Source organism: Electrona antarctica, assembly GCF_951216825.1.
Source record: "Electrona antarctica genome assembly, chromosome: 24".
In the NCBI taxonomy this organism is placed as follows: domain Eukaryota; kingdom Metazoa; phylum Chordata; class Actinopteri; order Myctophiformes; family Myctophidae; genus Electrona; species Electrona antarctica.
Genome location: NC_136803.1, coordinates 23,614,132 through 23,634,767, shown reverse-complemented (window position 1 = coordinate 23,634,767; position 20,636 = coordinate 23,614,132). Strand labels below are relative to the sequence as shown.

Sequence of the window (20,636 nt, the reverse complement as noted above, 5' to 3'; positions counted from 1 at the left end):
CTTGTGTGTGTTCGAATTAACCTTTTGTTAAAATGTGGATTTTCATGGCATTGATTCCCTCCCTGCTGTGTGTGTGTGTGTGTGTGTGTGTGTGTGTGTGTGTGTGTGTGTGTGTGTGTGTGTGTGTGTGTGTGTGTGTGTGTGTGTGTGTGTGTGTGTGTGTGTGGGTGGACAATGTATGAATTGCAAAATAAGCAAGATGCACAACGACATATACGAGGGGCTGATACCATTTTATTCAACGTGTGAAACAAGGCATACAGGAGACACTTGATGAGGATCTCCTCCCCTTCAAAGGTCCATGATGCGTCGGATGGAACCGACCCGGGGGCTCATGCTACCCCAGTCGCTGAACCTGCGGTACTCGCCGGGCCTCATGTAGTAGTTCCTGCCCTTGTAGTTGGGCTGCTCGTACATCATCCAGTGGCCGTCCATCACGTTGCAGGAGTTGAAGTCGGACATGCGGAACTTGTCCATGCAGTTGGGGCAGTCGTCGTTCAGCTCCATCATCTGGCCGCTCATGTCGTTGTTGCCGTACAGTCTCATGTTGAAGTTGCCCCGGTGCTGCATGTGGAGGCAAGCCGAGACAAAAGCGTGCAGGTTATTATAAACCATAGAGTGGAGCAACTTTGGTGATCCAGAGGGCCACTATATATTACCACACTCACTCCAGAGGGTCACGTTGCATACTGTATCCCTTTTCTTTCTCGTAATTAATGCCCTACTTTGTCATTCTTTCTATGACACAAAAGTAGCAAAAATAGCTGATCTACAAGCTCAAAACGTGTCACATTGCAACGCGTTTTGAGCTTGTAGTTGTACTGTAGATCAGCTTTTTTTTGCTATATTTAGTTTTGCTTTATATTAGTGTAGATGTTCGTCTTACACTTATACAAACATTAAATTCCCATTGACAATGAATGGAGAATTTACGTCATATGTGGACGAGCAAATCGGCTATTTTCGTCCTACACAAAGATTAAATTCCCATTGACAATGAATGGAGAGTTTACATAATGATGTACGATGATAAGAGCGCCCCTCACTTCACACGGGTGTGATTGTTTTTTATTAAAATCTTGAATAATTTTTCGTTGTTTCAAATGCATTTAGTTTACTTATGTTAACTTTATGAACTTAAATACAAATACATTGGACATAAAAAAGCTACTAATATGGACTGAAGTAATTAGTTTGCATGTTTGGAATTGTAACAGGATTTGTGAATCAATAATATATCAATCAGTATTCCAATACCTGCAGGCCGCATTAAGTGGAGGTGGGGGCCGTATGTGGCCCCCGGGCCGCATTAAGTGAAGGTGGGGGCCGTATGTGGCCCCCGGGCCGCATTAAGTGAAGGTGGGGTCCGTATGTGGCCCCCGGGCCGCATTAAGTGGAGGTGGGGGCCGTATGTGGCCCCCGGGCCGCATTAAGTGAAGGTGGGGGCCGTATGTGGCCCCCGGGCCGCATTAAGTGAAGGTGGGGGCCATATGTGGCCCCCGGCATGAACTAGAGCTTGTACTATTAAATGCAGTGGCTGCTGTTTCTCTGCTGTGTGGTTTGAAAACAGTGGTTTTCAAATGTGTTATGCCCCTGGCACACCATGGGATACCAGGTGAAAGCAATTAACCCATTTAGACCTGAGGCCGATTAAAGAAAAAGGCTTCTAAAAAAACCAGTTTTCTGAAAATCCTATGTTTCTATGTCAGTGGTTCTCAACCTTTCCATGTCAAGGACCCCCGGAATTATCTGTATTTGGCCGCGGACCCCCATCTGAAAATATGTTGTTCCAGGGACCTCCCAGAAGCTAAGATTTGAGTTAAAAACGCTCTGAAAGAATATAAATTCAAAGATTTGTGCCACATTTACAAATTTTTTCAAAAATAGAAGATCTACAAGCTCGTAGCGTGGCACCAAGTGCCACGCTACGATTTTTCAATAGCTAAAGTACACCAAAAGGGGTTCCTGTTCAGATATTTGGGGGATACAGAATTTGCCTGTATTGGGACTGATATAGTACATTTAAAAAGGGTATTTATAACTTTTTTGTATATATTGCAATAGTAATGTGTGGTTGTCACAAAATCCCAATGCACCACTGGACTTTTCACAGTTTTGTGAACCACTGTTCTAGAAACCTACAATTCAACAACTGACAATTGTTCTCTATTACTAGTCATTGTATTTTGTGGATACAATACACATTTTGTTCTAGTTCTCCCTGGGCTGTGTGGAGCCTCGTTTCTGTGCAGCATTTCCTTGTTGATTCTGTTGTCAGATGAAAACGTTGCATCTCTAAAGTCAATGTCTCAAGAGCCCAAACGAAAACAACGTATCGTCCAGTTGCATCACATGTCTTTCAACACAAATGTTGATATGTGTAACTGCCCAGATTCAAATTAGGGAAACCAAGCATCTACAAACACCCAAAGGGGAATCCACACTTGGCTTAGGAAAAAATCAGACTTCTTTCAGGCTTGAGGTAAAAAAGCTTTTTGAACTTCGCGCACAAAGTCAATTCCTTCGCTCAGTTACGAAACATTCATAAAATCCAAGCTCGTGTGGATCGAGGCACTGTGTGGTCCCAACCGCTCCTTACCATGGGGATCATGCGGCAGGACCTAGCGCACTCGTTCATGCCCATCATGCGCATATAGTCGGGGTACTCGCCCCTCCTCATGAAGTACTGGTGGCCCATGTAGTTGGCGCGGTCGTAGATCATGAAGCATCCGCTCTCAACCCTGATGGAGTGGCAGCGGTTGAAGTAGGAGTGCAGGTCGGAGCAGTCACTCATGCTCTCATGGTGACGGCCGCTGAAGTTCTTGTCCTCGTAGAAGATGATCTAAGGACAGAGGAAGAAGGCAAAAATAGCAGTTATTTTACATACAGCAAAGTAGGGTTTAAGAAGTGGTTAAGCATCACCCATAGAGGCCTGTATGAGGATTGAGGAATATAGGGCCTACAGTATACAGGTGAAGCAGTATTTTGCAGAATACATCAGATGTCAGACAAGTTTAGTCAACTGTGAGTTACATTTTTACTTTGTACTTTGGCTTTAACCCATTTCGACCCGAGATCAGATTCTAAAAATGTTTTCTACATCCTGACAGTTTTCTGAAAAAGCTATGTTTCTGTGTCAGTCGTTCTTCGATTTTTCTAAAATAGCAGACCTACAAGCTCGTAGCGCGCCACTCGGTGGCGCGCTATGAGCTTGTAGATCTGCTATTTTTCAATAGCTAAAGCATAACATAATGCTAACACCAAAAGGGGTTCCTGCCCAAAATGGGTGAAAACACATCCATCTGGGCCATGAAATGTATTCGCAAATATACCATTTCCCTCGGTTAGTGTACAAAGTGAACATGTACCTTGCCCATGGTTGCTGTTGTTGCGAGCTTCTTTCCTTGGTGTCACTGCCTGGACGAAGGATACTTATATACGTTAGAGCTTTGCAAAGGTGTGATGCCAGCTGTTGTCATTCAAATAAGCAGGTAGGTGAGTCAGCACAGTGGTCACCGGTATCTTCTCTTTTGGACAACAGTTGTCACACAAATGTCATGAAACCTCAGTCAGAGTAGGCAATATCGATGGTAGAACGTAACTTGTGTAACTAATATTCATTGTGTCATTGGTGAATAATGGTTGCCAAATCCAAATCTGCCATAATCGATATTTATTGAACACAATGTTTCATTTGCTCAACTCACAGCTCCTAACATGTTGCCAGTATCAATATTGTCATCAGTCTAACAGAGGTTTTCCTATATGTGCAGACAAAGGGGTAATCTCTCCTTCTAGTAGAGCTTTGTTTATGAACCTTTCTGGTTGCCCACTGTGCAAATTTTGGGCTACGTTGATTGTTGACTATTGAAAGTGAACCACAGGTGGGTGGGTGGGTGGGTGGGTGGGGAGGATTGGGAAAGGAGTTGTGGGAGAAAATATAAAAACAAAGAGTTGTATTTCCTTTCTGTGAAACTTGCATATGATGTCATACTCTTTGAATAAAATCTATTTAAAAAAAAGAAAAAGAAAGTGAACCACTGTCATATAAGGCCTACCATAGTGATATGTCTATAAGATAGATTCTAGCTAGCCCCAGTATGTTCCCTCAGCACTACGCTCATTCTGTAGCTCCGAGAGGAGGTCACACCCACGGCACCTCCCACTGCGGTTCAGAAACGGCACATGTTTCCACAGGGAACGCTTCTTACCCTTTTCTGCACAATGAATCCAAAAAGTCAAGAGCCATGAAGGTTTTACACTAATTCAAACTTAGGAGCGGCCAAGAAAATCCAAGTTTAAACGGTTAAACGAGTGTTTAAATCGGTTGTTTAGTCAGCCGCTTCCATGTTTATCAAGGAAGTCGTGCGCGTGCATGTCGAGTGAACTGAAGTCAGTTGGAAAATGTAATTACATATTCGACCAGAGGAGGCGCCGGGGAGACGCTAAAGCTTTTCAACTTCCTTGAAAAACATGCTAAACAACCTCGTTTAACCGTTTAAACTTGGATTTTCTTGGCCATTCCTAAGTTTAAATTAGTTTATCACGCTAGTAGCCCTTCACTTTTTGGATTCATTGTGCAGAAAAGGGTAAGAAGCGATCCTTGTGGAAAACATGCGCCGTTTCTGGGATCTGCCGTGGGTGTGACCTCATCTCGGAGCTACAGAATGAGCGTAGGGACTGAGGGAACATATTGGGGCTAGATTCTAGTTTCCCCTCACAGCTGCCAAAGAAGTTGCTCTGAGCATCACTGTCTGCATACTTACCACTTCACCACTTTTCAACCTACCTTCATATAATTGGTCCTCACTAATGTTCATGATAAAATACCACGATTTCTCTCTACTCGGTCTGTGTCTCATGGGAGGACTGTGGGCAGTTCAGAAACCCGTCCACCAGTGACATCATCGAATGGGAATCCAAGCTAATAGAAACTGCAGGCTTTCTATTCCTGAAAAGTTGCAATGCGAAAATGGAAGCCAATCGTTCCCACGATAATAAAAGTCTGCCTAATGATGATGTCACTGGTGGACGGGATTCTGAACTGTCCACAGCCCTCCTATGAGACACAGACCGAGTAGAAAAGAATTGTCGTATTTTATCATGAACATTAGTGAGGACCAATTATATGAAGATAGGTTGAAAAGTGGTGAAGTGGTCCTTTAAGGCCATTCAACCACACATCTCGATCTCACGAACACGCGTGCGCACACACACACACACACACACACACACACACACACACACACACACACACACACACACACACACACACACACACACACACACACATAAAAGTCAGAAAACAGGGACCATTTGGGAGCATCGTTCTTTTTTTGTTGTCGTCGTTTTTATTAAGTTGTGAGGTTGAACGGTTGTTTCTCTAAAAGTCTGTGATGCGGCGGAAGGAGCCGGTGGTGGCGCAGGTGGCGCCCCAGTCGTTGAACTTGCGGTACTCGCCGGGCCTCATGAAGTACTGGCGTCCGCGGTAGTTGGGGTGCTCGTACATGGTCCAGTAGCCCTCCATGACGTTGCAGGAGAAGATGTCGCGGCTGTGGAAGCGCTCCTGCACGGAGTCGCAGTCGTCGGCGAACTCCATCATCTGTCCCTGGAAGTCGGCACGCTCGTAGATCCTCATGCGGTAGGGCCCTCCGCTAGTCTGCATTGGACAAGAGGTGTACATTATAAGATAGTGGTTCTCAGACTTTCATGGCAAGGACCCCCAAATTTAGGCCGCATTTAGGCCCCAAGGACCCCCATAAGAGAAGATCTGTACGGCTCTAGCGACTTCTACGACTACGACTTCTGAAACGTGTTTGACATGCATTAGGCTACGGACCCTCATTTAATGGCATTCCTATCTCTGGGACCCCAATTTATATTGTAGAATCACTGTTAATCTCTGAGTTGCAGACCCATGAGGGTCCATTTGGTTCCTATCTCTAATCTAGCTAGTAGGGACCCCCCGGAACTCCCTCAAGTACCCCTAGGGGTCCCCGGACCCCACTTTGAGAACCAGTGGTATAAGACACCACAGGAGGCTTAAAGACCAGTCCACACCTATGATTCGCGACTCAACTCCTTGCAACTTGCAACCATTATCCCAAATGGCAAATGTATGCCTTTTTATCTAAATGCACTCTGTGATGAATACATAGAAACATTGGTTTTTCAGAAAACCCTTTTTTTCGGCCTCAGGTCTAAATGGGTTAAATGAATACTGATGTTTTGACACTTTGTGTTGAAGGATTTCCTCACGTAGGAGAAGGTACGGCAGGATCGGACGGTGTCATTGTAGCCCATCCAGCGCTGGTACTCGGGGTACTCTCCCCTGGTCAGGACGTACTGGTAGCCGGCATAGTTGGTTCTCTCGTACAGCACCCAGCAGCCACTCTCCACCCGGACGGAGTTGCAGCGGCTGAAATGGGGGTGCATGTCCGGGCAGTCCTGGTCACACTCATAGGAGCGGCCCTGGAAGTTCTTCTCCTCGTAGAAAGTGATCTGAATGTGGGAACAGATTTAAGGAGATCAAATGCCTGTCGCTGTAAAGATCCTCCTGAACTCGAGAGAGTTGTACAACAGTACAAGTGTATAACCAAAACGAGTTACAAATGGATAAATGAACACTTTAATTGTGTTGTGTGTGACTTGAGCCGTCCTGAATGCAATTTCCAAACTGGCGTTAGGAAATTGTAAACAAACAAAAAATACATCCTTTGATTGAGTGCATTCTCGTTTAGACTCTTTTTAGATACTATCTAAAGCGCCATAGTGGGAAAAGGTTTAGCAATGGAACATTGATTTAGTTATACAAGATGAATACAGGGTGCATATAGTGCAATCAACTTGACTCTAGTCTAGCTGATTTCCACAATGACATTTTAATGTCATGATATGAAGGTAACTTTGAAGTTAAGTATGCTTTATATAATAAATATTTTACTCTCCAACCCTATGCAATGACCTTCAATAGTCACTGCAAAGAGTGACAAAATACCTGCCCCCCCAAAACTAAATTATATGTAAACAGTTCCAAAACAAGTTATTTCCCTTCTTACCTTACTCATCCTGAACAGATAACTGAAGCGGTATCTGCAACAGAGCGATGGCAGCCTCTTTTATAAACCTCCAAATCAAAGGTTGTTGGATTAGATGTTTTGTTATTGTAATGAGCAGGGATTTGAGGCTTTGGACACCCTGCCAAGGACTTGATCCTGTCCATACAGATAAAAACCCTGATTCATCAATGCAAATGGCCTAGCCTGGCACATTACTGTCCCCCCCCCGTCTTTTGATACTGTATGTCGGCCACCAGGAGACATTTTATTCACTAATCCACAATGTAAGGGATACTGTACATGTTTAGGGAGTGGAATGTTTCACAGGTCATCACAACTTACACACTTTGTAGTCCCTTGAAATGAGAGTTTGACTGTAGAGTGTAGACTAAGAGGTAAAATAAAGATGTAAACTGGAATGTAGAGCTGTATGTCTACCTATGCAGAGTTCCATCATGTTCAAACAAGTAAAAATGTTAACATTTAAACAGGGCAAAATATGACAGAATGGTGGGTGTGGAAACTGGGGAAGACTAAAGAACACGAATAAAGCATGTTGTTTTGGAATGCAATTTCAATGTAAAGCAGGCTTCGTTCTCACCAAGGCCACTTGAAGAAAATCACACACAGGTTTTGCAAAAATTGCAGCATGGGTTCCCAGATTGGCAAATAGGTTGCTGTATGGTGTCATTATACGTGCGTGCTGCAGCGTGCATGTGCAATGTGCATGCATATGTCCAGCAGTACAACTTTGTGTGTGTGGTAAATGGTGCATTTACGTAGCGCTTTGGCTTCACATAGATTGTGCATTACATTCACCCATTCATACACACATTCACACACCGATGGCGGACGAAACCATGCAAACCTGCACATCAACAATTAGGGGTTCAGCATCTTGCTCAAGGACACTTCTACACTAACTCTGGGAGAGCCCAGGATGGGGGTTGCATACGTTGGTTAGACATCCTAACAGTCCGACAGGCATTAGTCCGACAACACTGTCGCTCCTGACACGTACGCGTGCCATTGTGTGGTAGGTTAAAACTAACCCATGGCTCCCGACATGCGTGACAGGTTAAAACTAACCCGTGACAGGTTAAAACTAACCCGTGGCTTCGTGTTAGGTTAAGGGTTTGGACTAATGCCTGTCGTGCAGCCCTAGGACCTGACTGGGAACCTCACAGTTTTCCCATCCGGCCATTCTACCGGCCACTCTACCCCAGAGCCACTGCCACCCCATCTGTGTGTGTGTGTGTGTGTGCAGGCCCGGTTCTTCCTACAGGCCGACGAAGCAACGGCTTCGAGCGCCATGGGGGAGGGGCGCCTCCCCAGTGCCCCCCCAGTGCCTCCCCAGTGCCTCCCCAGTGTCTCCCCAGTGCCAGTGTCCCGCCAGTGCCTCCACAGAGCCTCCCCAGTGTCCCCACAGTGCCTCCCCAATGGACCCTCAGTGCCTCCACAGTGTCCCCACTGTCCCCCCAGTGCCTCCACAGTGTCTCCTCAATTTTTGGGACAGAGTAAAATCCTGCTTGGGGCGCCAGATTGCTCAGGACCGGCCCTGTGTGTGTGTGTGTGTGTGTGCCACCTGTGTTCCCATGTGTCTTTATAAGTGGAACACGTGTTCTCGCGCATTTGTGCGGTGTCTTTTAAAGTGCTGTGCTCTGACCCCCGTTTGTGTTTTAATTTGTTGCAGGTTTGTGGTGCAATCAACTGAAGGTGTTTGTGCCCATGGAGACGGACAGACATACATAAACAAAAAGTCACACTCGTGTGAAGTGAGGGGCGCTCTTATCGTCATACATCATCACATTCCGGGGAGCGTACCTATGTTCCCCAGGTTCTATGGTCCCTACTTACCCCCGCAAAAAAGGTTCTATGTTCCCCACTTACCCAATTTTTTTTCCCAGGGTTCTATGTTTCCCTACTCAACTAAAAAAGGTTATGTTCCCCATTTAGCTCTAAAAAAAGGTTCTATGTTCCCTGCTCACCAAAAAATGCAAGAAATATTATAATTCATAATTTAAATTATGAATAACATCTCTAAGCACACATAACGGAACATAATGGGGAGAAATTACTATCAGAAACTTGCCCTTTGGGTGACCTAAGAGCGCCCCCTGTAATTTCCCCTGGTGGCCATCTTGGTGGTATACTATAGCATTGTTTCCCAAAGACTGGTAGTGGGTACCCACCAATAGCTATAAAGGATAGAGACCACATCGGAGCGTTAGCCCCACCCAGGGGTCCTTGAGGGAGTTCCAAGGGGTCCCCACTCCCCAGCTAAATGATAGTTTGTAACCAAATGGACCCTTATGGGTCTATTTGGGTGGAACTCTCAGAGTTAAATTAACATTGATTTTACAATATAAATTGGGGGTCCCAGATATAGAAATGGCATTAAATGGGGGGTCCGTGCATGTCAAACTGCGGGTCCTTGAAATTAAACAGGTCAAGAATTGCTGCTAAAGCCGTAAACATCTTCTCTTATGGGGGTCCCTGCCTGGCATATCTTTCCATATGGGGGTCCGCGGGCTAATAAGTGTCAATTTGGCGGTCCTTGACATGAAAAAGGTTGACCACTGGTCCACTGGACTAGAGAATCACTGCTCATATGGCTGTGGTTGCACAAATACACACATTGCCCACTGGAGGCGCCTGGGAGCCCGACGGTGGCAAAGCCAGCGTCCGGGTTCCAGGCGCAATGGTCATGGCGGAGGGCACAGCCGTCTTGAGGAGGAATCGACCGGGGACGAAAGCCAAGGTAACCGGCCCGGGGGGGCTTCTCTCAATGGGTACATTCAATACTTAGCCACGGGTGCGCCGTGCACGTCCACTTTCTTTCGATTCGGGTGTTTTAAGTTAGTCTAGATCGCATTCACAGCTGGTTCACAACCAAGTCCGACTAGTAGTAACTAGCTAATCGTTAGCAGCGCTGGGACTTAAAGAGTACGCCGTTCTTCTAATAGAAAGAAAGAAAACAAGAACGACCAGTACTATTCGCGTAGTTTAGTTTATCCGAATGGCTTGTTGAAGACGCGGTTCATCTGGAGTAAAATGAGACGACTGACTTTTAATACCAGAGCAGACAGACGCCATCCACGGCTAACGTTAGCACGCAGGCTAACGGCGCAGCTGTCATCACTGTGACAGCTGATCCACTGACAGTCAGTCAGTCAGTCACAATAATCTTATAACAGGATTCGTATCGCCCCATTGATCCAGGTAGGATATCAATGGATCCGTGGTGGGTGTCATCTGATCTGTGTGTGCGTGTGTGTGTGTGTGTGTGTGCGCGCGCGCGCCATTGTTTTGTTGTTGTAGGACTTCTACAACTGGCCTGATGAGTCATTCGAGGACATGGACAGCACACTGGCTGTGCAGCAGGTGAGAGAGATCATATAAATGACGTGTGTGTGTGTACAACTGTCATTACCACTCATCAGACAAGTGGAGAGGATGATGGTGTAACAGATTTTCAAGACTAACCCATTAAGACTTGAGACCAATTCCACCTAGCAGTTTCCCCCCCAAATGCATGTAAAGCACCCCAAGTCTGACTTGCCTTTGTGTATGTAATGTGCTGTACAAATTAAACTGACACTATTTACGTCGTCTCTTTCTAGTATATCCAGCAGAACATTAGAGTGGACTGCGCCAACATTGACAAGATTTTAGAGCCACCTGAAGGTCAAGATGAAGGAGTCTGGAAGTATGAACATCTCAGGTAATTAAAAAAGATCCAAACCCAGCATGTCATTTGGACCGCAGGACGCATTTTCTATGAAATCATACATTTTTTGTCCGTCCTTCAGTCAGTGTATCACTCAAAATCCCCATACCATGGGAAAGCCCCCATATATGGTGCCCAGGTCTCGTGACATCATCAGTGATGTAGATCCCTGATGTCATAGAAATTGTGACCTGCTGTTTCCATTAAGCCCATATATGGAGATCCCTGATGTCATCAATATTGGCCAGCAACTCTACATCTGACCTCAAACCCTTAGATCTCCATATATGGATATTATGTCAGAACCTGTTCTGACATTCCATATGTTGATCCTTCCCCATCCATCCTTCCTCTTCGATGCCTCCCTTTTGACTGATACCTGTCCATTCATACTGTAGAGACGGGCCTGCCCCAAAGTTATTAGTGCAGCCGGTGAAGACTAGAGTTCTCAACAGGCCCGAAAATTAAGGCCCGGCCCTACCTGGGCCCTCATCAAACCCTGTACACTAAAGATACTGACCCTGCTGCCACCCTTAGATCTCCAGATATGGAGCTGACCTGTTCTGACATTCCATATGTTGATCTGACCTCATCAAACCCTGTACACTCAAAACACGTGGCCAGTAGAGAATTAATTCCATATGTTTATCTGACCCCCCCCCATGCAAAAGCGCCAGCGCTCGCCCAGCAGTCTGCTGTCACCCAGGCGGATATGTTGATCTGACCCTCCCATTCCAAAGCGCCAGCACTCGCCCAGCAGTCTGCTGTCACCCAGGCGGATATGTTGATCTGACCCCCCATTCCAAAGCGCCAGCGCTCGCCCATAGTCTGCTGTCACCCAGGCGGATGCATGCACGAGAAGCGACCTCGCCCTCAGGCGTCTTACTGGTAGATGGTTGACAAGTGTGTCCTGCAACTGATAATAATGTTAGCATTTCCACAGGTCTTAGAGGTCTTAGAGACAGGATGCCATTTATACGGTATATCCTGGCATCACTATTTTTGGCATGTCATGCTGTATAAAGTGAATATATATATATTTTTTTAACATTTTCCAAAATGGCAAAAATACCAGATCTTTGATTGATAATTGATTGAAGTGTGTATTAACAGTTTGCAGAATTACAGTACATTTCAAGCACAACTCGATACAAAAAACTGTTAACTGTGAGTGGACGACCCAATAAAGCACTACACTTGTTTACAAGAGGGGCCACCTTGTTCAGTTCATCATAACATTTAGAGACATACAAATATACACTTCTATATAGCCAAAAAACAGGAAATCATCATCATAAAGGAGGTAAAAAGGGAAAAGAAAACATACAGTGAGGGGAAAAAGGGGTGGGTGGGGGATTCAGATTTTACGGGGGCCAGTTTCGAATTGCAGACATCCGTAGGTGCCCTTTGAGAGGGAGTCAAGGGATTTGCATGTCTTAATGACCATTGGTAGAGTGTTCCACATTTTGGTGGCATAGGAGTGAAATTAATTTAGTCCCTTGTTTGTGCCAAATCTGGTGTCACATGGTTTGTTGAGCTCCCTCTGGTGTTGTGGGTGTGGACTTCGTTGACATTAAGGAAGTATTTAGACAGGTACATGGGTATCTTGGTGGTGTATCAAATCTTGTGGACCAGACCCATTGCAAGATGGCTGTACTCTGTCGTCAACCCCAAGCCATTCAGCCTGTCAACGTGGGCAGCGGTGAGGTGGGTTCGGGGAGTGAGGCCAAGTAGTAGCCTGACCAGCTCGCAATGTGTTTTTTGCAATGCACTGTGAGCTTGTGGATTGGTTATCTATTCATCAACATAGAAAAGAGCCAGCGCTGGCTTAAGGGTGTTATTTGATCACTCTGAAATCTGAATGAATGTGTGGTCATTCAATGGAAACACCAGCTTGCCAGTTTGCTAAATACAGATACATTTGTTTTGTTGTTTTCTTGTTCTCTTGTTTCAGGCAGTTTTGTTTAGAGCTGAATGGCCTCGCAGTCAAATTGCAGGTACGTTTCCTCATCATATTCTACCACAGACATTATACCAAATGAAAAAGAATGCATTGCTTAACCCAGAGGAGAAATTGGGTGCTAAAAGGTTTCTTAGTACATTCTTTTTAACCTCTTGAACCCCAGCATCCCTATTCTCGGGTGAACAGTCGCCCCAAAATGGCAGATCTACAAGCATTGTGAGCTTGTACAGATTTGTGACGGAAAAGAGTGGTCCAAGTACAGTTACAACTTAGTCTAGTGGATTAAGTGGTCAGGTGCTTTGGTAATTTATACAATGCCAATTAATTATGAAAAAAATGAGAACTTGTGCTCTTTACTGGAACAGGGAGAGTGCCACCCAGACACATGCACACAGATGACAGCGACAGAGCAGTGGATATTCCTCTGTGCAGCCCACAAGACTCCCAAAGAGGTACAACCACCACTACCATCCTCTGATATTTGGACTGTAATCTTTTTATATTTAAGTTTATTTTTATATTTAAGTTATTTGTCATATCTGCACTGTGCAAATTTTGTTTACAAAGCCCAAAAGCCAAATTTTCTTTTGTTCCAATAGTCAATGTTCACCCTTTGTCAAGTCCAGCCCGTGGTTGTGCCCCTCTTCGCACCCATTGGTTGCCCTTTCGTGGTTGGACAAATCCTCTCTCTCCATCCACTACCATTGAAATAACGTGTTTTTCAGTTGCTTCCTACAGTCTATGGTTGCTTCGCATTGATATTCTGTGCATTCAATTCTTATTTTGAACTTGGTGTCAGTAAAAAGGAACCTCACAGGTGCAGCATGGTGACTGGGCATATCATGTTTGTTTTTAGTTTTTTCCAAAAATGATGTTTTGGCAAATTTAACATAAACAAGGCGGAACAAGGCAGAAAGAGCCTGCTGGTTAGTCAGTCAGGGACCAATCAGAAGTCTGACAAAGGGTGAAATCGCAGTTTGTAAATACATCAAAGATGCGATTATAATCCATTTCTAATGGATGAAGCCTTGCCCTGGAAGACTCACTAGAGGGTCTACAACTACAACTACACTCTCCAGTTGGTGGGTCGAGCAGTGATTGTCCAAATCACTGCCCCTCTCGTCCAGGCTTCCAGCTATAGACGAGTCCACGGAGGGGTGAAGTTAATCATCAAGTATAATGTCAAGATGGTGACATGTTCTAGGCGATATCTTTAACAATCAATGTCTCTGGTCCTGAAAGATGATTATTCTCTTCCAGGCTCCTCATCGTTTTTCTATCTCAAGCTCCGCACAGCATTGAGAACATATGGTGTACCCTGGGTTGCAGCTTTACCCCAACACCCTTTGGTACAATTAGTCACAACCAAAAGCAAATTAGTAGCCTCAATATATGATTAACTTATTTCTGTAACCAAACCACTTTTAGTCACAAACAGTTGGGAAAGGATTTTCCAGGCATTGCATTTTGTTTGGGATTGGCCTTCTGTTTGGAATATTATTTTCTCCTCATCTAAAAATACAGCTCACCAGATTATTCATTATAAGTTTATACATACATTTTACATAGATTTAAATGATGTAAATTAGTCAATTCAGACTTATTCAGACTTATTCAGACTTATGTACCATCTGTTCTTGCATACTGTATGTTTTGGCATTGCCCCTCTATCAAAAGTTTTTGGAATTGGATTAAGGAGATTGTAGCAACCATTGTTGGTAAAGCTCTTCCCAGCTGCCCAGCCCTCTTTCTTATTGGTTATAACCCAAACATCGCATTAACCTTTCAGGACAAACGCATATTATTAGCTGCCTCAACTGCTGCTAAGAAAACAATTATCAAAAACGGGTTTGAACCGACTGTTAACTTGAAGAGAAATTGGCTTAATTGCTTTTCTGATATTTGTTTACTGGAGCGTTCTACTGCCAAGATGAATGGCGCCAGAGCGGACACTGGACAACAACTGGTCCAAAGCTCTTGACGCAGTTCAATTCATTATTTAATTGATATGACGTGACCAACGGTTTGCTTTTGGCTCCCCTGTCTGTATCTGTAGCCCTTGTACTGTACATGTCTTATTTGTCTTGTCTCCTTGTCTGTGTTTGTTTGTGTTTGTCTTGTACTGGTCTGTAGTGTCTGTATGTTTTGTATTTGTTATATTGTTTTTCTGTTTTCCCTTTTTTTTTCTTAAAAAATAAAATAAAAAATAAATCCTGTTATATTTTTCAAGTTACAGTATATTTATATATGAATATCGATTTTGTTTTTGTCTGTAACGGTTCTTTTTTCTCCATCCCCCCCCCCCCCCCCCCCCCTTTTTATTGTCTTTGTTTCATTGTATTAGCTGTCCCTGTGTAAGACCACCTATGTGCATTGGTGATTTACATCTCTTGTTAGAAAATAATTTAAAAAAAAAGAAAGATGGTGATAGCCCTACCTGGAACTCAAATCCAGTTCTGAATGTCAAAATAAGTCACTGTTCAATCACAGTTCCTGTGATATTTATTTTCCTTTTGTTCTATTTGACTTGGAAATGTTCAATTGGAAATGATGACAAGACTGTGGAAAACCTCCCATGGAAAGTTGATTATGGATTATTATAAATCACGACAGGTTCATGGCTCTAATTTGTTTTCTTTTTGCAGTGCCCAGCCATTGACTACACCCGACACACACTAGACGGAGCTGCTTGCCTCCTCAACAGTAACAAGTACTTTCCCAGCAGGTAAAAGCATTGACCAACAGCATTACCCATTAAGACCCGAAGCCGATTCTACAAAATGTCTTCTAAATCCAAAACGCTTTCTGAAAAGCATGTGTTGCAATATCAGTGGTGCTCAAACTTTTTCACCCAACATGATACATGTACAGTATTAGGCCATTCAAGTTATTGCAAATTATACTGAAATGAATGTGGTCCAAATTTGGGTTCATGGACCACTAATCAACTGAATGATCATAGAATGATCAGAATAAATATACCCCTTGTAAACGCCTCAATACAGCGCCGAAGTCCTGACGTCACTCGCTCGTCCCCTCGATTCCCCTTGGTTCACGGAAGTCATTTCTCTATGGAGAATAACATGGGCTCATCTTAAAATCGTTTCATATAAGCGTTGTGGTCCAAAAATAAACAAGCTGTCTCAGCGTTATTGTCGGGGAGGTGTCTGTATCGTTTGCAACAGTCAGTCACTCATATATGATAAGTCTGTTTCTAGCGAAAATGTAACTAATTCGTTAGCAGTAACAATAGTTTTCTCGCAGTCCGTTGATTCTTCATATCCATATGAGTGAAGCGGCCTGGATGATTTGTTTATTTTTCAAACACAGTCCTTATATATGAGGCGATCTAAAATCCCCCTATGGGGATTACAACGCAAATAAAAAGTACACAAACCTGTGGATATGCGCCCTCTACCGATATCGACGTCAGACTTCGGGGCTCTATTGGAAGAGACTGCGGAGGAGGGGTGGTTTAACATTTTTGATGATCAGATCAACAGGAAAATATAAAAATGTTTTCAGTCTCTCTGGTTGGTGTACCACTTCATTTCTTCTTTGTAATGAAGTAAGCAGTCGTGCATCTCTGCGGTAGAGTATAAAGAATCCTTAGTAGTGTAATGAACGTACGTACACTTTGTGAAGATACCGTGGTGTCTCTACAGGGTGAGCATCAAAGAATCGTCGGTAGCGAAGCTGGGTTCAGTGTGTCGGAGGATCTACAGGATCTTCTCCCACGCATACTTTCACCATCGTCAGATCTTCGACAAATATGAGGTAGAAAAAACATGTTCTGTGTTCTGCATTTGTTAGAGGCTGAGTGAATTTAGACAATTGAAACATTTAAGATGCACTATGCAGTCAAACATCACAAGACTTGAGCACAGCATGGCATATGTACAGTTTGGCAGTACAGCATGGCATATGTACAGTTTGATATACGTTATATTGGGGGATAACAAAGACTGTCTTTAACCCATTTAGGCCTGACGTCGAAATTAAAAAAAAGTCTTCTAAATTCTGACAGTTTTCTGAAATACCTCATGTTTCTCCATATTTCATGTCAAGGACCCCAAAAATGATAATTGGCCCCCATCTGAAAATATGTTGTTCCAGGGACCTCCCAGAAGCAAAGATTTGAGTTAAAAACGTTCGCTCTGAAAGAATATATTCAAAGATTTGCGCCACATTTTCGCCATGTTTCAAAAATAGCAGACCTACAAGCTTGTAGATCTGCTATTTTTCAATAGCTAAAGCATAACCTAATGCTTTAAAACACCAAAAGGGGTTCCCGCCCAAAATGGGTTAACAACATGAACCCTAGCGTCCCTATGCTGGACTCTTCTAAATAGGCATTCAGCAAAAATAGGCGAATAGGTCTACCAGCTCCCAAAGCGCTGCAATGTGACACGTTGTCAGCTTGTAGATCGGTTATTTTCAGCAAAGAGATTTGGTGTAGAGCAGTGGTTTTCAACCCGTTTCATTTCAAGGCCCATTATTTACTCGTCTTTTGAGCCACGGACCACCATTTGATGAAATTTAGCCTCTCAGACCCAAAACTAAATATTTTGTTGTCGTTGGATAAGATTTTGTCTACAATTCCATGCTTTTGACAAACGTTTATCAAAATAACAATTATTCTACATTCTCTAATTGTGTAGATGAAGTAATGCAGATGTCTAACAATAATGTAACTCTTGAGAGCGTAAAATGAAACCAAATGGACCTGTACGGGTGGTTAGCTGGGGACCACCTGGAACCTCCTCAAGGACCACTGGTGGTCCCCGGACCACTGGTTGAAAACCACTGGTGTAGAGTAAAAAGGAAGGTGAAATATAGAGCCCTTGGGTCCCTGGTCTGTTTATGAAGTATATAGGATTAGTATTTAAGTGGTTAAAAGTGTATATATTCATGTATTTCTGTATATATTGTGTATATATTCTTGCTTTTCTTTGAACACTTCACGAGTGCGCTGCGTACATACTGCAGACTAGATTCTAATGGTACATCATCTGATTGCATTCTAGAACGAGACGTTCCTATGTCATCGGTTCACGCGCTTCGTCATGAAATACAACCTGATGTCCAAGGACAACCTCATAGTGCCCATCATGGAGGACGAGACTCAGAATGACGCAGAAGAAGAAGAAGCAGAGAGTGAAGACTGACGACTCATCTGGGCCACATCTCTCTCTCACACACACACGCACACACACATGCACACACACACACAGGGCTGGGCGATATTGTCAAATGAGACTAAAAATATCGTGTGATATGGCTTGATGTGCGTTATCTTTTCCTGGTTTTAATCACTTAAACATTGTTTTATACTCGTCAGTGAAAATATCCAATCTACAAGCCCAACAACTCATTGTGATCGTGACTTGTAGCCGGTCTGCTATTTTTGCAATACAATGTTGTCAGAATGGAGAGATTGAGGTATTTGAATTTGTCAATATCACCCAGCCCCACACACACACAAATAAGTACCGTAGATGGGGTGGGGGACGAAGGCTGTTTGCAAAATATTTTTGGCTGGCTTTTTGTTTTAGACCTAGGTGCCAGTGAGTGGTGGGCTTTGCTAAAATTAGAAAATCCAATGGTTTGAAGGGTGGTCGGTCATTCTTCACCCTTTGGCTGTGTTGAGTATCTCTTCTCTCTTCTCCCAGGCTTTCTCCTCAAATCTTTTGATGGTCTCTCTGTTGAGTTTGTTTCTAATGGTAAGGTTCAGCCTATTACAGGCAAGTATTTAAAACCAGTTTAGTGTACCTTCCTGTGGCTAACAATGTATCTGAATTCCAATCTGTTCCAATCCACATCCGTGCCTACTGTAGGTCAAAACAAATACCCAGAAGTTACTTTGCAAATACTGTTTGCCCACATTTGATGGACACACAATATTATGCCAAAATGAACAAGCCAAAAAATATTGTAATTTTACGTATATATATATATATATATATAGTGTTAGAGATCTAAGACATGTAGCTCATTAGAATGCACTAGCGATTATGTTTTATAGTGCTATTATAGATACGATGCTCATGACAAACCTATTTTTCCAATGCTGTGGAGGGATTCAGAAATGTACACACGGTGGCACATTATTGAAAAGTGATTTGGTTACTTGGCTCAGTATTTGTTTTGGGGGGTTTACATCTGGAAAGCCACAACCCATAGGTGGCCATTGACTCTTATAGCTCTATGGGTATAGCACAGCTAAACCACTTAAATGCATAGTACATTCATGTGCCGTTTTGGATAAACATTCATGCCAAGGTTTGAGGTGAGAATTGTGCATTGGTATGCACATTTTCTTGTGGCTTTCCAATTACCTCAAAACGATGCCAGCTCATGGCATGTTCTTCCAAAGCGTGTGGCCCTGCTCTTGAAATATTCTCATGCTCCCATTTTACCGTAGTTTATTAAGTATCAGATTGGTGTGGGGGAACTCATGTGTATATGCTCATTTGCTTTTAAAATCCAATCTAACCTGGCTGGAGAAAGTAAATCTTATTTTTATATTGTTATACACAGACGTGGCTAGGTTTTTCATCAATGTTCTTACTTCACTAAATCTCAGGTGGCTTCTTAACCGGGTCACTGGTTTCACAGCAAGATAACATTTATCTGACGGAAATCGGGAAGGAATTTGATGGCATTGTTTTTTTTAGTTTTTAATCAAAACTTAATAGTGTCTCATGATGAAATGTACTATATTTGTTTCATTGACAGCAGACATACAACGGTTACACTGACTGGTGAAACCTACAGTAAAGTCTGATTTATACTGTACTTGTGCTGAAACACTGGAAAATATAAGCTCACAACTAAAAATGTTACTTCACTGTGACCTCATGGTGTGGGTTTGTTTTCATGATTCCAGGTACATCTTGTTGCTCAAAGACAATCTTTGTCCTTCCACATGTTCAGGGCGCTGGTCATCATTAGTTGTTTGTGATTTCTTTTCCCACAGTCTTCTACATCAGCTTGTGTTTTCATGTGTTCAGCTGAGGCGCTACTTAGTTTAGACAGTTTTTGGTTTAGACTAGTCATTGGTTAGACCAGTCATTAGTCCTACAACTACAACCTATCTCAAACCCTCACCCTAAACCTAACCTCCCACGGGGCAGCACACCTAAACCTAACCTTAACCCATGTCTAACCAATGACTAGTCTAAACTAAGTATGCACCCCGTCTAGGGACTGTCTTTCACTGTTAGTAATGTCAATATTGACCACAAATGCGTTGTGAGCTTGTAGATCCGTACGAGACCATGCACAACTATGTATAAATCAGGCTTAACACTGCAGTTATCCAGGACGTGAGAGGGATGTTTGTGACCGAAAACTCAACCCAGACTCCCTCCTCCAGACAGCATACTGTTACTGTACATGATGAGGGTTTATTTATTTATTCTACATTTTCTTGAGGTGAATAATCAATCACAATTGCCTTTAGAGCAGTGGTTCTCAAATTGGGTCCATTTGTAAACTCAGTTATGGGGTCCTTTGAAATTAAGAGGTTTGAGAACCACTGACTCGTGCTTTTGGAGTGTCATTTTATTCTATATTCATATTTGATAATTAATTCTTTACTCATACATCAAACCAATGTAAATGTTTTCTTTTTTTTTTGGTCCCTGGTGGACACGCATTCATGTTTTCTAATTAAAACCCAGATACTGTTTATTTACATCTCTGGCCTGCGTCATATGTGGAGCACTAGGGTACTTATATGTGGAGCACTAGGGTACTTATGTGGAGCACTAGGGTACTTGCATGAGGGGGAGCGGCGGTGGCTCAGTGGTTGAGTGGCTGGGTGGTAACCGCAAGGTTGCCAGCTTGAACCCGGGCTCCCCCAGAGTTAGTGTTGAGCAAG

At 43.4% G+C, this 20,636-nt stretch overlaps 2 protein-coding genes across 2 annotated transcripts; one reads left to right on the top strand and one right to left on the bottom strand.

The window, feature by feature from the left end:
• Positions 1-291: 291 nt before the first annotated feature.
• LOC306917580 (gamma-crystallin M2-like) lies at positions 292-7,067 on the bottom strand (the record flags this gene model as incomplete). Its single annotated transcript, XM_079495876.1, has 5 exons — positions 292-564; positions 2,600-2,842; positions 5,387-5,659; positions 6,259-6,501; positions 7,059-7,067. 5 exons carry the CDS (start codon positions 7,065-7,067, stop codon positions 292-294), a joined length of 1,041 nt encoding a protein of 346 aa, XP_079352002.1.
• Positions 7,068-9,687: 2,620 nt separating this feature from the next.
• Positions 9,688-20,452, top strand: LOC306917316 (MOB-like protein phocein). Its single transcript, XM_079495485.1, has 8 exons — positions 9,688-9,819; positions 10,380-10,442; positions 10,682-10,782; positions 12,743-12,785; positions 13,117-13,203; positions 15,397-15,476; positions 16,417-16,528; positions 17,779-20,452. The coding sequence occupies exons 1-8, from the start codon at positions 9,760-9,762 to the stop codon at positions 17,917-17,919; spliced, it is 687 nt and encodes a 228-aa protein (XP_079351611.1). The 5' UTR covers positions 9,688-9,759; the 3' UTR covers positions 17,920-20,452.
• The last annotated feature ends 184 nt before the right edge of the window (positions 20,453-20,636 follow it).

Bases quoted from the DNA above. Each gene is read 5' to 3' on its own strand.
- LOC306917316 (XM_079495485.1), top strand. From the start codon at position 9,760: ATGGTCATGGCGGAGGGCACAGCCGTCTTGAGGAGGAATCGACCGGGG. The intron at 10,783-12,742 runs GTAATTAAAAAA...CTCTTGTTTCAG, and splicing joins TGGAAGTATGAACATCTCAG to GCAGTTTTGTTTAGAGCTGA. The intron at 16,529-17,778 runs GTAGAAAAAACA...ATTGCATTCTAG, and splicing joins AGATCTTCGACAAATATGAG to AACGAGACGTTCCTATGTCA.